Raw genomic sequence first — 17,168 nt, 5'->3', positions numbered from 1 at the left:
ACTACCTTAAGGAATGGAAACCACTGATGGACTATTTGCAAAATGCAGGCGAAGCTTACATGGGGATTTGAAGATTAGATTATAAATGTAATGGGATATGTTTTGACAAAGAATTATTCCTATTTAATGCATTAAAAACTAGCACCTATGACACTCTTACTATTCTCAAGGCCAGAGATAGATTGGAAGCTATCTATTTTTCATGCCTTTCTTCTTTTCTTTTACTTTATCTCACGTTTTCTTTTCCTTTTTCTTATAATTTGTACTTTTCATTTTCTTTTTCATTTCTGATTTTTAACCTTGTAATTTTAAAATTTCAATAAAATATTATTACCAGAAAACAATTGAGGACTGGTGATTATTATACTTGCGTTGCTTAGCCAAGTGTAAAAAAAAATATCCTGGCATTTTAAGCATAGATTTGCATTGCTTCTTGGGGTTTTATTTGTTGACTCTTGCCAAGAAGTAATGAAAAATGTGTGACGTATTTTAGAATGAAAATCCTGCATTCAAAGTGGTTTCAAGTTATATTAATTCTTTGTTTCTCTTTATGTGGCCTATAAAAATTAATATATTAAGCCCATTAGATTAATTAGGTTAAGCAGAGCATGTTCACAATGCATATTTGTGCCTTCGGGTCAGTGTTGGCTCCTGGTGACTGCCTGGATAAGTTCCTGCATTTTTCTTGGTAAGATTCAGAAGTGGTTTGCCATTGCCTCCTTCCTAGGGCTGAGAGAGAGTGACTGTCCAAATGTCCCTCAGTTGGCTTTGTGTGTAAGGCAGGACTAGAACTCAGGGTCTCCCAGTTTCTTAGCCTTATGCCTTAATCACTGCACCAAACTGGCTCTCACAAAAGGTGTAATGTTATAGGTAGTGCTATCATAAGACACTCCACTTCATGGTTCATATTACATGAGGAAAGAATAGCAGAAAAGATCTTAGACAGGGATGCCTTTAAACTAGGATCTGTGAGGGATAATTTCCACAAAAGAACATACCAAAAATATTTATTTTAATTGAGGTTGTATTGTTACCTTTCTTTTAATGCTGCATTTCAGAATTGTTTTTTCTGAGACAATATTCAGATTAAGTTAGACATGAAAATCATCCTCAAACTCAATTAGACAATCTCATTCATTTCAAAAGCAATTTGCAACTTAATCTGAATGCTACTCATTAATTCATTTGCTTAGACAGGATTAATAAATGCTGTATATAAATTAAACTTGCTACACTTATCAGTTTTGAACCTCCATTTGCCATCATCTATTTACCGCTGAAGACCACTGAGGTCATCTAAGATCTGGATGTAGGTGGCTTTTTTATAAGTCTCCTAGGAAATGATGCTGTTGTCAATGAGTTTGTGTTCCTTTCACTGGCATGCTACATTCTCCTAAATCCAGGAAGAATTATGTATTTCACATACATCTCTGAAAAAAAGCTTTTAAGTCTAATCATGTGAATTGAGAGGGTTGAAAGGAAGGAAAAAGCAAATTTATTCATTCATGTTTTACCTCCAGTTTATTTTAGTTAACTGAAATGTATCTAAAGTTATATTCAACTCATTATCCTGTAAGCAGATCAGCCTAATCTTCCATTAATTTCATGATTAAATTGAAATCTGAATCTGGTTCATCCTCATCTTAATCCTATAACACAACCATTGTCAACTTTCTAATACAATCTAGTAAATGGCCACTGAGCAATTTTTTTTCCTAAATTCCCTTGTAATAGTCAATGATGTAAACATAGCATACTTTTGGGAGTATTGCTATATAATTAAAAGGTAGAGCTAATTGAGTGGAAAGAGAAATGTGTCTCATTATCCAGAAACCACCACTAGGTAATTCTATCCTAATAAACGTTTGTTGACAATGATACCTAATCAACAGCTGAACTTACTTCTTGCTTTGTGATTATGGACACTGCCTGGTAGACATCTATTCTGTTTTCCATCAACTTAAGTATTTGTAGGAGGAGAACTATGTTAGTCTATGATGGCAAAAAATCAGGAATCTGCTAGCAGCTTTTCCAAGTAACACATTTTATTAAAAAGCATACACTTTTGTGAGCCTTTGTGCAGCTCACAAAAACTTAGGCCTTTTGATAAAATTCATTAGTTGGAAAAGCTGCTACCAGACTCCTGATTTAATAGATCAGTATATGCCTCACAGGATAGAAGTAGATCAGAATTATTTCAGAGTTTGAGAAATGAATTAAAATCAATCTCTTATTTCTTCTTCCAGCACATTCTGGGAGACCCTTATTCCTTATGACCCTTATTCCTTATTTGCTGGCCAGAAACTCATTTTATTAAAACCTGAGATTTGGTTCTAGAATGTACTGAAAATCCTCCCTTTTTCCTGTATTGTTTTGTTTTATTTTTAAAATTTGATTAATGTTGGAGGAGGAACCATTATACTGCTTTGAGCTCCTGGAGGAAAGGCAGGACATAAATTTAACCAGTGACAAATACATTTAGCCTGAGGAAGAGTTTTGAGAAATGCCAAAACTTGTCATGGTTTTAAAACTTCAGTGGACCTAAAACATGACTAAATTTGTGATCTTGGATTTTTTACTCAAAATCAGTACAACTACTTCTATTATCTGATTAATGATAATGATTAATGAAGCTCCTGCTAAATAAAAGTTCCTGGATCTTCCAGAGCAGCATTCTAGTAAAAGTGGCAAGTTAAAACTGGAAGAGAAAATTAGCAGAAGTTATTCAGGAGCCCTTATAGACCCTTCTGAATCCTGGTCCTGGCTATTGTCTGAAAATGAAGGTGTGTAGTTCAGCAATAAAAGCAAAGACAGATCAGTCTGTACCAAGGGGTATCTCTGCACTTACAAAGCCCTGTTCGTCTGACAACAATCCTATGAACCACTGGCTAAAGCAAACTGGGACACTTTCTGAGCATATATAAGTCAACAAATATTCAGCTCACATCTGTCATCAGTGAGACCTGATTGTTTAGGACAAAAAAAAAAAAAAAGGCTGCGAGCACATGAAGGTGAAGGGAGGAAATGGAGGAGCAGGGTTTCTGGAACTATAGAGGAAGAGAAGGGCTCTATATTATTATTTACAGATTTGCCAATTGAAAAGGGTTGAATATGGGAAGAAAGGAACTATGTAATGCAGTTTGAAAGAGGGAGGAGAGATAAGAAGTTTGTTTGTAACTGTGACCATGTGATCAAATCTCCAACCCTTTTATATATACACATTGCAAGCCCCTGTTAGGACCTATCAATTTCCTAATTCTTGCAACAAATGCTTTAATTAATAGTGAACTGGCACATGTACCACATAAACACTATGATCTGCTTTATCATAAAAAAACATAGAAAATAATATTGTTACAAAATAGTAATAACAAATAGCAGTAACGTAATCATCAACAGGCAAAACTGGATTATACGATGGCTGGGCAGGATTATTAAAATTTCCAAAGAAACCTGTCTGCTTTTGGTTGTACATCATAGTCTTACAAGTGTTAAATTGTTCAATGGCAGTCAAGAAAGCAGTTATGTATTTTTAAAAGCAATAATAAATAAGAAGCTTGGGAAGCTGTATAATAATAATTTGCTCAGATCCACAGCAGCACCTAATCTTTCAGCCTTTCTTGTAGAAAACCTGCAATATCCTGGCATTTTGGGGAAGTATTGCTGTTAAATAATAGTAACAAATAATGTTTCTAGAAACACCCAGCAATCATAATAGTAATTAAGACAGGTGTAATGGAGTGTGTGCTTGCACAGAGGTATGGTGAATTGGCTGCTCTAGCTCCTTCAAGCAGGAGATTAAGATTAAGGGAACAAATGAGAGTTGAAAACAATGGGAGAAAAAAAATAATGAATCCTAAAACTTTACTCAGAAGCTACTGTTCTGGGCAGGATTATACACCCACAGATTTTAGGTAGAACAAAATAGAACACAGGCTACAGATCTACAGTATATCTAGCACTACTATTCCTGTAGCTATTTTCTTTAGTTTCTCCAACCCTTTTCCAGGTTGGCGGGGGGGGGGGTTGTACCTGATTGAAGCCACTTTGCCATCTCCCTATGAGACATAAAGACAAAGGCCAACAGAGTTTCCACATCCACTTTATAAAGCCAACTTGACGTTGACTTTTCCTTCTGCTGATTGGTTTTTCTGAGTTTGATTTTCCAGGGCTTTGATGGTCTCTGCCCATGATCCAGCTTGATAGGTTTAACTCTTTTATGTTTGAATATTTTGGGGTGGGATTTTCCTCCATCCTTTACAACAGGCATTACAGTGACTGATATGGAAAAGGCCTCAGAGCCTGGATAGAAAAAAGCTGTCCTCCTCAGTAGAAACAGACAAACATAGCACTGAAAGGGGCTTTCCACTTTATGCTCTAGTGGTCACACCCCAGCTTGCATACTGTGCCAGTTTTACGTGCTACATTTTAAGAAGGATTCAGAAACTGCGTCCTATGATGAGAAATGGAAGGCATTGGGAATGTTTAGCACTGAGAAGAAAAGAATGAATAGGAAGATGACAGCACTCCTCAAAATATCTGAAAGGATATCACAGAAACCTGTTCTCTCTCATGCTAGAGTTCAGGAGATTGAGTAATGGCTTTAAATTACAGGAAGACAAATTTCCACTGAATGTTAGAAAAAGTTTCCTAACAGTAAGAGGAGTTTGACAATGCAATTAATTATCCAGATAAGTTGTAGGTTCTTATTCTTTAGATGTATTCAAGTCGAGGCTAGGCAGCCATCTATATGGAATACTTCAATTTGTATTACTGCATAGAGCAGAGGGTTGGATTTAAAGGCCTGAAAAGTATCTTCCAGCTGTATAATTCTGTATTATTCTAACCAAAAAGGCTGGGATTACACAGCACACCAAGCTTCAAAAATGTCTAGGAAGGGTTAAAACTAAGCACGTTTTAATTAATTGTTTAATTGACCAGGTTAGGTGCATGCCTCTATTGCATTTTTTTAATCTTCCCGCCCCCCCCCATATAAAAAAAAAATTCCCCTCTCACCCCTATGAGTGGTATATGTCTTTCTCAATCTTGGGTCCTCTACCAGAGGCCTGGGAGTTTGAGGGTTCTGCGCAGTATCTTAGCTGTTCCTAGCACTGCACTCTTCTACACAGAGAGCTCTGATGTTGTTCCTGGGATCTGTTGGAGCCCCTCTCCCAGCTTAGGAGTCACAGCCTCGAGTGCTCCTACCACCATTGGGATCACTTTGGCCTTTACTTTCCTCATCCTCTCTAGTTCCTCCTTCAGGCCCTGGTACTTCTCCAGCTTCTCATGCTCCTTCTTCCTGATGTTGCGGTCATTTGGCACTGCTACATCTATCACTACCGCTGTCTTCTGGTCTTTGTCTACTATGCACGTATGTATGTGTATATATACACGCATACATAGATATACATACATACATACATACATACATACATACATACATTGTTCTATTGATTCTCATTAAAAATCACAAGTTCAACTAGAAGTTGGAGGGCCTTGCATTCTTTTTTGTGTATGTGCAAGCAAGGTTGATGTAGGCATGTCTGAGTAATAAACATACAGTCAGGTCCAGAAATATTGGGACATCGACACAATTCTAATATCTTTGGCTCTATACACCACCACAATGGATTTGGAATGAAACAAACACAATGTGCCTTAACTGCAGACTGTCAGCTTTAATTTGAGGCTATGTACATCCAACTCAGGTGAACGGTGTAGGAATTACAACAGTTTGCAAATGTGCCTCCCACTTGTGAAGGGACCAAAAGTAATGGGACAATTGGCTTCTCAGCTGTTCCATGGCCAGGTGTGTGATATCCCCTCAGTACCCCAATTACAATGTGCAGATAAAAGGCCCAGAGTTCATTTCAAGTGTGCTATTTGCATGTGGAATCTGTTGCTGTCAACTCTCAAGATGATATCCAAAGAGCTGTCACTATCAGTGAAGCAAGCCATCATTAGGCTGAAGAAACAAAGCAACCCATCAGAGAGATAGCAAGAACATTAGGCGTGGCCAAAACAACTGTTTGGAACATTCTCAAAAAGAAGGAATGCACCGGTGAGCTCAGCAACACCAAAAGACCTGGGAGACAACGGAAAACAACTGTGGTGGATGACCGAAGAATCCTTTCCCTGGTGAAGAAAACACCCTTCACAACAGTTGGCCAGTTCAAGAACACTCTCCAGGAGGTAGGTGTATGTGTGTCAAAGTCAACAATCAAAAGAAGACATCACCAGAGTGAATACAGAGGGTTCACCACAAGATGTAAACTATTGGTGAGCCTCAAAAACAGGAAGGCCAGATTAGAGTTTGCCAAACGACATCTAAAAACGCCTTCACAGTTCTGGAACCACATCCTATGGACAGATGAGACCAAGATCAACTTGTACCAGAGTGATGGGAAGAGAAGAGTATGGAGAAGGAAAGGAACTGCTCATGATCCTAAGCATACCACCTCATCAGTGAAGCATGGTGGTGGTAGTGTCATGGCGTGGGCATGTATGGCTGCCAATGGAACTGGTTCTCTTGTATTTATTGATGATGTGACTGCTGACCAAAGCAGCAGGATGAATTCTGCAGTGTTTCGGGCAATATTATCTGCTCACATTCAGCCAAATGCTGCAGAACTCATTGGACGGCGCTTCACAGTACAGATGGACAATGACCCAAAGCATACTGCAAAAGCAACCAAAGAGTTTTTGAAGGGACAGAAGTGGAATGTTATGCAATGGCCAAGTCAATCACCTGACCTGAATCCCATTGAGCATGCATTTCACTTGCTGAAGACAAAACTGAAGGGAAAATGCCCCAAGAACAAGCAGGAACTGAAGACAGTTGCAGTAGAGGCCTGGCAGAGCATCACCAGGGATGAAACCCACCGTCTGGTGATGTCTATGCATTCCAGGCTTCAGACTGTGATTGACTGCAACGGATTTGCAACCAAGTATTAAAAAGGGAAAGTTTGATTTATGATTATTATTCTGTCCCATTACTTTTGGTCCCTTCACAAGTGGGAGGCACATATGCAAACTGTTGTAATTCCTATACCGTTCACCTGAGTTGGATGTACATACCCTCAAATTAAAGCTGACAGTCTGCAGTTAAAGCACATTGTGTTTGTTTCATTCCAAATCCATTGTGGTGGTGTACAGAGCCAAAGATGTTAGAATTGTGTCGATGTCCCAATATTTCTGGACCTGACTGTAGTTCTTACTGCAATAGGACTAGCATAAGAAATTGTACTGTGAACTGTAGCTTGGATTTGGGTGAGATATTACATGCATGCATATATGCAAGAATACCACAAGTACACAGCACAGTTGTTTGGAATGAAATTACTGCCTAATATAAATCATCAAACATGTTGAAATAAGAACATTGTGCAAGAAAGACTTCAACTGTGTCATACATGAAACACAAAACCACTACATCCTGGAAGTTCTCCTGATGCATTTTGGATTGGCTACAAAGAAGCAGAAACAAAACCCAGAATATTTTGTTTTTTCATGGCTTGACCAAAACAAAATCCAGGGGGACTCTGAAGTGATTTTATACAGATGTGTACAACAATTTTGGCATGTTTCAACCCCTTTCTCTCCTCCTCATCTGCATGTCCTTTGTGCCAGCCAACCTGTCCCATCTTCCCAGTCGCCTACCTCCTCAAGAGCATTCTTGACCTGGCTAGATGTCATGAAAGGTTCCTCTTTACCATGAGCAGAATCCTGCGGTCATCCACTTTAGTTGTCTTCCGTGGTCTTCCAGGACTTTTGCTGTTGCTGAGCTTGCCAGTTAACTCCTTCTTTTTCAGGATGTTCCAAACTGTTGTATTGGCCACTCCCAATGTTTTTGCTATCTCTCTGATGGATTTATTTTGTTTTCTCAGCCTAATGATGGCCTCCTTCACCCGCATAGACACCTCTTTGGACCTCATGTTGAGAGTTCCATTGAACAGTTACCAAATGCAAATGTAACACTCAGAACCACCTCCAGGCCTTTTATCTGCTTGATTGGTCATGGGGCACCCAGGAAACAGGCCACACCTGGCCATGCAGCTGCTTGTCAGCCATTTGTTCCATTACTTATGAGCCACCAACAATGGGGGGGGGGGGTGTATGCCACTGGCTGTACTTCCTGAATGGTTAGTGCCCCATTTTTGTCAAACCCCTTGAATTACAGCTGAAAGTCCTGACTTCACTCCCAGTTGAAAGGATGTGTTTCACTCCCATCCCAGAAAGGATGTGTTTCCTTTCAACTTCAATGTGGTGGTGGCCAAATGACAAAAGTTATACTTGATCCAATATTTCTGGTCCTGACTGTAGATATTAAACAGTAAGGGTGAGAAAATCAATCCTGTAGGTTCCCACAAGTGAGGGCCAACCAGGCTGACCTCTTTCCCGAAGGCCATTGACTGGTGTCCACTGTGATGGAATGGAATTATGAAGGTCAGACTCAGGGAGGGAAGTATCCTCTTTCGTCTCCTGAAGGGCGGGGAAGAGATAAGAGGATGAGGCTGGCACCTCCCTGAGGAATTCACTCTGTGTTGACTGGCTGACCCTGGGAACTGGTTTCAGTCTGGGAAGATTCTTGATAGAGGTTGTAGCTAATAAACATTGCTGAACTGAATCTGCGTGGTCTCCTGGAGTTCCTTGGGCTAGGCCTGACATTCACCATTCAAGTAGGAATGAAACTTCTGAAACACGGTGCGCTGACTCCCAGCCATGTACTTGGTCCAGAAGGACACCATGATTGATGGTATTCAAAACCACTGAGAGGTCTCAGAGAAACATGAGGGATGCACTCCCTGCATCCAGGTCTGAGGAAAGTCATCTACCAGAATGATCAATGCCATTTCTGTTCTATGACTGGATCTGGATTCAGAGTGAAATTGGTCTAGATAAATCACTTCCTTGAAAGTGCTCTGTGTCTGACAACACTCTTTCTCAATAAACTTCCCAAGAAAAAGATTGGAGTCAAGATGATCCTTATCCAAAACTGTTGGGTCTAGTTTGGCTTCTTAAGGAGAACTCATTCTGCCTCTTTCAAGACTGATGGAAACAGCCTTATTATGATGGTCTCAGCGGTAATGGAATGGTTCCAGCATGGCATATCTCAGCAATCCACTTTGATTTCCCTAGTACAGTACTTCACTTCTATGCCTTCCTATAGCCATCACTGCTGCTACTGATATCCACACATGCTTTCTTTCCTCCCCTTTCCCTTCTGCCCAGAACCAGCATGCTATGGTTCATGTCTGAAACTAAACAGCCCCGTTTCACTCTATATATGATATAGAATCAGTGTTTGTTGAAATAAGTGGATATGGTTTGTACAAAAGCATCCTTCAGCTCACTCTGTTACATGGAACTAAAAGCTGGGTATTTCAGGAAGAACATAAAAGGTAAATTGAAGCACCAGGAATGAGTCACTTCAGGAATGTGTGTGATAAAACAAAAAGGAATACGTATAAAATGTATTTGGTTGAGTTTTTATTTTTCCCTCCCATAAAGGCTTGGTGCTATTCAAACTTTGATATTTTTATTTTTTCATTTTAGTATATTTACTTAATTAGGAATAACTTTTTGCCAAAAAGGAGTCTTCATGGTAACTTTCCAATTTATTTATTATTTATTTGATTCATTAACCTCTTTCTACTCAATTTGAGCATTCAAGATGGCTGGGAAGCAATAAAATGCAAATACAAAATACAAATATTCATACACACACAAATTAAGACTGAATGCATTAATGGCAGGGTGGGTGTCTGGAGTTTAGCAAAAATAATAAACTTCCATCAGACAAAGAGAGTACTAAATGTAAAGCTTCCAAGCTCTCCTAGTGAATTCAGAATTTCATCAAGAGTTGATTTATGTATGTGTGTACTTTCAAAATTTATCATTTTTTAACCTTATGAATTGCTCCAATCGTATTTAATGAACAGCACAAATATAGAGGTGGTGACAAATAAGAGTTTCAGGAAATTACTTCACCAGTTAGCTTTCAGGTGAACCGCATTCTCTTTCTCTCCATTGTACCATCTTGTAAGAGCACATATCTCTAGACAAAGGAATGTACCTGTTTTTATTCTACATTCAATAGTAGCTTCTCACTAAGGCAATTTTCAGGATCAGAGATGTCCAGGTACATCAGTAGCAACCTTCAAACCGTTCTCTTGTTAACAGGCTACAGGCATTCCTTTTCTTCTCATCTAAAAATGTGGGTGTTTTCTCTAGCTTTCAGAAGTATATTAATACATCCCAGGGCTTACAGTGAATTAATGACAAATTATGTTTCAAAATGGTCTCTTTAGATATAAAAGTATTCTTCCATTAGAAGCTGTGACTATGCTAAGTAAACTAATCTGACTACTTATCCAGTACAGAGATTTCAGATAACACTGAGATGTCATCACTACATCAGCTGTCTTGTTTTCTCTGGGTACTTTCTCCCCTTAACATTCAGAAAGGTTTAGAATCAGTCATCTGAAGTGGTCATCTATGCAGTTACACATCAGAGTTGTGTTTGTGCAATGTCAAGAAGAGTTACTTTAGGCTTTTTTAGTTGAAAGTATATTTGCATTTTCAATGTGCGTGCTTGAAAGCTTCAGCTTCTGAAAATCATGCAGTGCGCGTCCCTAGTTAAAAGTACCTGGAGCAAAAAAGAAGACTGGCTGTGTAACTACATAGACCACCACTAAAAAACCCCTTACTCTTCTTCATGGTCTCACTATTCATATGGCTAACTAGCATACTGACTTAAAAGATGGTATCTGATATGGTTCACGCTTCAAGAGAGTAACGACAAGGGAAAGGGACTACATGGCAGAAATATCATCTGTAGAGGAAACAGATCTCTGCTTGAGTGTCAGATAATACAATCCAGTCAATTTTTAGTATAGCATCAAAGCTGGGATGAGACTGGATGGCATTGCCTTGAACATTAGCAATATAAGCAGTATCTGTGAATATAAAAAAAGGAGGCCATCCACTTAACACAAAAGAGCAGCCCAATGAACATTTAAAAAATGAGCTGCACTGATATGCTTTGGAAGAAGGAAAGATAATGCCATGATGAACTCAGACAACTTTAAATATATATATATACAGTGGGGCAAAAAAGTATTTAGTCAGTCACCAATTGTGCAAGTTCTCCCACTTAAAAAGATGAGAGAGGCCTGTAATTTTCATCATAGGTATACCTCAACTATGAGAGACAAAATGAGAAAAGAAAATCCAGAAAATCACATTGTCTGATTTTTAAAGAATTTATTTGCAAATCATGGTGGAAAATAAGTATTTGGTCACCTACAAACAAGCAAGATGTCTGGCTCTCACAGACCTGTAACTACTTCTTTAAGAGGCTCCTCTGTCCTCCACTCGTTACCTGTAGTAATGGCACCTGTTTGACCTTGTTATCAGTATAAAAGACACCTGTCCACAACCTCAAACAGTCACACTCCAAACTCCACTATGGCCAAGACCAAAGAGCTGTCGAAGGACACCAGAAACAAAATTGTAGACCTGCACCAGGCTGGGAAGACTGAATCTGCAATAGGCAAGCAGCTTGGTGTGAAGAAATCAACTGTGGGAGCAATAATTAGAAAATGGAAGACATACAAGACCACTGATAATCTCCCTCGATCTGGGGCTCCATGCAAGATCTCACCCTGTGGGGTCAAAATGATCACAAGAACAGTGAGCAAAAATCCCAGAACCACATGGGGGGACCTAGTGAATGACCTGCAGAGAGCTGGGACCAAAGTAACAAAGGCTACCATCAGTAACACACTACGCCACCAGGGGCTCAAATCCTGCAGTGCCAGACGTGTCCCCCTGCTTAAGCCAGTCCATGTCCGGGCCCGTCTGAAGTTTGCTAGAGAGCATTTGGATGATCCAGAAGAGGATTGGGAGAATGTCATATGGTCAGATGAAACCAAAGTAGAACGTTTTGGTCTAAACTCGTTGTGTTTGGAGGAGAGAGAATGCTGAGTTGCATCCAAAGAACACCATACCTACTGTGAAGCATGGGGGTGGAAACATCATGCTTTGGGGCTGTTTTTCTGCAAAGGGACCAGGATGACTGATCCATGTAAAGGAAAGAATGAATGGGGCCATGTATCGTGAGATTTTGAGTGAACACCTCCTTCCATCAGCAAGGGCATTGAAGATGAAACGTGGCTGGGTCTTTCAGCATGACAATGATCCCAAACACACCGCCCAGGCAACAAAGGAGTGGCTTCGTAAAAAGCATTTCAAGGTCCTGGAGTGGCCTAGCCAGTCTCCAGATCTCAACCCCATGGAAAACCTTTGGAGGGAGTTGAAAGTCCGTGTTGCCCAGCAACAGCCCCAAAACATCACTGCTCTAGAGGAGATCTGCATGGAGGAATGGGCCAAAATACCAGCAACAGTGTGTGAAAACCTTGTGAAGACTTACAGAAAACGTTTGACCTCTGTCATTGCCAACAAAGGATATATAACAAAGTATTGAGATGAACTTTTGATATTGACCAAATACTTATTTTCCACCATGATTTGCAAATAAATTCTTTAAAAATCAGACAATGTGATTTTCTGGATTTTTTCCCCCATTTTGTCTCTCATAGTTGAGGTATACCTATGATGAAAATTACAGGCCTCTCTCATCTTTTTAAGTGGGAGAACCTGCACAATTGGTGGCTGACTAAATACTTTTTTGCCCCTGTGTGTGTGTGTGTGTGTGTGTGTGTGTATACAGCCCATGTATTGAGCAATATTTAGGTCTCCACAGAGGATAGCGATTACTGGTATCTTTGAAGCCACAAGAACCAGTCATAATATTGAAGTCTAGTGCAAAACATTACCAATATTTTGAATTTTATCTATTTAGAATATGTTATGTCACTATGTGTCTTAATCCTAGAGTTATTTCACACCGTGCAATATTTTGTAACCTACTTGCTGACATTGCAGACACACCCAAGGTGATGGGATTTGTAACACAGAATATTATATGGCAATCATACTATTTAAACATTCATTGCACTGCCATTCCTTACATCCACAACAAGTGTGTTAAATGAACCACTAATTCTCAATTACTGATAAGCCCTTTATGTCTTTAGAGAAGTACACAGAATGAGTCAGAAGAGAGTTGTTTTGGGAAAATTTAATTGAAATGTTTAGTTTTATAATTTGAAAGCATTCGAATTTATTTTTCTAGTATACTTAATAATCTACAGTTTACAAGATCTTCACTTTCTATAGTTACCTATAGTTGCCATATGATTGTTGTATTATACTAAAATTTTATTAGTATATTGTCAAATGTTCTTTAAAAAAAAGATTTCTTACAACAAAAAACAGGCATAAGAAGCCTTGCCTAAAAAGAAAAAAAAAGTGCCTCTCCTTAAAATAGGAGACATGAGAGAAAAAAATGGGAAATAGGGTAGGGGACATATGGAAAGAGAAGTTGCATACTTTATTTTTTTAACAATATTTCAACTCAAACTCTTTTCAACCCCCCTTCCCTGACCTGTAATCTTCATGTTCTCTTCTGAAGATTTTAATATTCCATTCTTACCATTAATTTAGAGTAATTCAGAAAGACATAAAATTAGTACTGGGATCACTAACCTTAACCCCTTGAAGAGAACATCTTTACACAACAGAAATTCTACTCAAATCACATTGTACATCCTGCAAAGATATTAAGGATCAATTTGGATATCAAAGGAGAAAAGCATTGATCAAAACAATTCTTGGATCTAAAATCAAATCAAACCAAATCAAATTAATTTCTTGTAAATGGTTCAACAAAGTAATTTTAAAACAGCAGAATGACTTCATTACTTCTTTTCATGCAAAAGACTAGTATTCAACTCCCCATAGAGGAAATCATAATAATACTTTCCACTATTTATACAGCTGAATTGCTTGGTGGAGCTTATGTATGCTTGACTGCTTGACATCCCACTGCAAAGTTTCATTTTTAAATCCTACATTTTATTGCAGTTTTAACAGTCAGCAGTAGTATAAGGCAACCTAAGCGAGCTAATATCCTTGCAGAAAAATATGTGTAGCTATTATTATTGAGAAGAATTTATGATTCTGAGATCAAAGTTATCATTATTTTGCTAACAGTAAATTAAAAACCTATTTTTAGAGAATCTCTCTTTGCAAGTCTTTCTTTCAATTATAGACTACAGTATTGCAGGAAAAAGACAGTAAAACTATCAGTAGTAGTATATATTATCTCAATTGTGTTTCAATTGAAAGAAAGCAGTGCCATCTCTTAATTTCCAACAGAAACTCTCTATTTAAGCAGATTTTGTAATGAGATGGAAAGCTGCTCAGTTTGCCTCTATAATGTTGAAGATGTAGGATTTGTCTCCATTTATTCAGAATCCTTGTAAGAAGTCTTGTAGTTGCGCAACTATTTCTGTATCTACAGTTTCCATAAGACCTTGAAAGCTTTGTTCTCCCAGCAATTCCTGCTGTGCTTTTAGCTTCTCATATACAAATTGCTGCAGTGACACAGAGTGTACTGGATCCTTTAGTGCAAGCTGCAGAATAAAGATAAGAAAAATATATAATTTAACAAAATAGCTGGCAAACCAGTAATAATCAGTTTTATAATCTTAACTGCAGTGAAAAAGGCTTTTGTTTTCTGCAGTGCTTATACTGAAAACATACTCTACCAGTTGAAAAGCAAAATTCTGATATTTCACCAACTGAAATTAATACATTTAGCCTCAGTGCCTATTGTGTACCATAATTATGTACTGCTGAACTTCCTTCATTTCTTTATTTTTTTTTTGTCATTAGTTATTCGAGGCAGATGTTAACAGTTTAACAGACCAATAAACGTTGGAGATGTTTTTTACTTACACATTAAAAGATTAGTATTTATAAAATCATCTTAAGTTTTATAATATTATATATTTTACAGGAAATTCCTTCTCAGTAATGCTATAAAAAAGTATAAGTTATGGTGGTCTTGTGTCCTACTTCAGAGGCAGCAATCCTCAAAGAGTTACCCATTCTTAATTTGCTTTAAAAACAAAAAACCATAAAAGAGGAAAACAATGTTTTTATTTTGTCCATGAACAAGTATACCTAGATAGTAAACTGAAAATTCATGTTTGCAGGTTATCATCCTTCCCTATCCCTTGCAGGTGATACAATGAATTTCAATTCAAATTACTTTAACTATTCTTAAATTTGGATGCAATTTGTCAGTAAAACAGTGCCTCTTTCTCTGGTGATATAATTACTCTTTTTTGGCAACACATAAGTAGACAACTTATTTGTAAACAACATCAAGACCGCAGCTATGAATCCAATTTGCTATGAAAAATAAATGAAAATGAAAAAACTCTTTCCCCCATTGCTCCATAATTATCAGAAAATCCCTTTTAACCAAAAGCACAAAACAAAAATAAGCAACCCCTTCCCCAATACAAATTGAGAAATCTGAAAACTGAAAACTGAGAAATCTATGGTGAAATTTGCAGTGTGAACAAAGAATTGCAAAATTCTAACTAAAAATAGACAGATACACTGGCAATAATCTTTTAAGCATTAATGTTGAGTGTTCAAGTTTCATCTTTAGCAAAGCTATATATTTCACACACAAAAAAATTATATAGTTCAGGATGACATAAAAAAAACTAAAGCAGCAATTTACACATTCAAACAGAACCTCTACAGTGGTTGAGTATAAATATTGTTACACATCCAATTTCTGAGCCCAAAATAGTGAAAGAAAGGTCTTCTTTTCAAAGACTCCCCATCTCCATTCCCAAAATTTAGTAGTGGCACAGAAACACAAATAATTCTAATAGAAGAGAAAATAATTTGGAGTCTCAAGCGGTTAAGGCACCAGGCTAGAAACTGGGAGACCCTGAGTTCTAGTCCTGCCTTTGACACAAAGCCAACTGGGTGACCTTGGGACAGTCACTCTCTCTCAGCCCTAGGAAGGAGGCAATGACAAACCACTTCTGAAATTTTGCCAAGAAAACTGCAGGGACTTGTCCAGGCAGTCACCAGGAGTCAACAATGACTTGAAGGTGAGAGCCAGTTTGGCGTAGTGGTTAAGACAAATTGGTGCCTTCGGATATATTGGATTATAGTTTCATAATCTCAAATTAATAATGGCATATTGAACTAATGGCATATAAGCAGCCTTTGAACTTTTCTCCCATGAACCTTTACATTCTGTATGCTTGCTTCTTGGCTGGTGTGCAGAGAAAAGTTCTTATGGGTGAAGAAACTGAATTAGACTCATCTTGCTGTCAATGGATATTGTTAGTGTCTTCCATTCACAGCTAGTATGGTGTGAGAGTGAAGCCTGTGACAGTATGATTCTGCAAGAGCATTGAAGAATTACCATACAACTTGCTAAAGTCTGCATTTTTCTCCCTGCAAATTACTTTAACAATTCAGCACTGTGTGCCTGCCATAGTATTGTTATGTGAACAAAGGCATATAAAGGGATAACACATTATGTACAGTTTAACTCTCAACTTATTAATAGCATCCAATCTCCTTAGGGAACAATAAAAAGCCACTTTTTCTGTTAGTTTATTCACTGTCAGCAGTTTTCTAATTATCAGTTTCTCCAAAATATTTCTAGATAGCCATCACTTTCTTACAGAATATCTTAAAAGCAAGTGGAATGGAAGCAAAGGATATGGAAATTAAAAAAAAAAAAGTATAAAGTGTCCCAAATTAAAGATCTGAATTAGCTAAAAGCACTCTCTTTTTAGTGATGCTAAGAAATAAGTACATTGGATACCTGTTTCACAGTTCTTCATTAGTAAACTCAGGAGAAAACAACACTACTGTCTCTGCAAGAACTATCTTGGCCTTCTCTCAACTGGCACCCACCAACCACTATTTCATTAATCTACTGAGCAGCTTCCAACCCAGCTGGTTATTATACACACTCTCAGTATCTGTGCTGAGCTTTCTTTTATCTTCCTTTTGCCACCACACGTTTTGCTGTCTTGTGTTTTTTAGGCTGTAAGCCTGAGGGCAAGTATTATATTATCACAGGTTTTTATAAGGTCCTATTAAGAATGCTTTAAATATTGTTTTGATTCATTATTTAAAAAGCTCCTTTATGGGCTTCATATGGAGAAGTTTTCTGCCATGGAGGTAGAAGTTAGAAAGCAGCAGGGCACCTCAGA

At 38.0% G+C, this 17,168-nt stretch overlaps 1 protein-coding gene across 1 annotated transcript in view; it reads right to left on the bottom strand.

Annotated features, from left to right (window-relative positions):
• Window positions 1–13,129: 13,129 nt before the first annotated feature.
• IPO11 (importin 11) overlaps window positions 13,130–17,168 on the bottom strand; it is a 96,230-nt gene continuing 92,191 nt past the window's right edge. The window contains exon 30 of the mRNA XM_007424193.4: window positions 13,130–14,540. Within this exon, the coding sequence (XP_007424255.1) occupies window positions 14,376–14,540 (165 nt within the window). The 3' untranslated portion in view covers window positions 13,130–14,375. The remainder of the gene's footprint in view (window positions 14,541–17,168) is intronic.

Source organism: Python bivittatus, unplaced genomic scaffold (genome assembly GCF_059951505.1).
Source record: "Python bivittatus isolate LINGU-HERP-01145 unplaced genomic scaffold, Pbiv_v1 ctg000850_np1212, whole genome shotgun sequence".
NCBI classification, from domain to species: Eukaryota; Metazoa; Chordata; class Lepidosauria; order Squamata; family Pythonidae; genus Python; species Python bivittatus.
The sequence above is the reverse complement of the archived record's forward strand: the minus strand, read 5'-3'. Positions and strand labels throughout refer to the sequence as shown.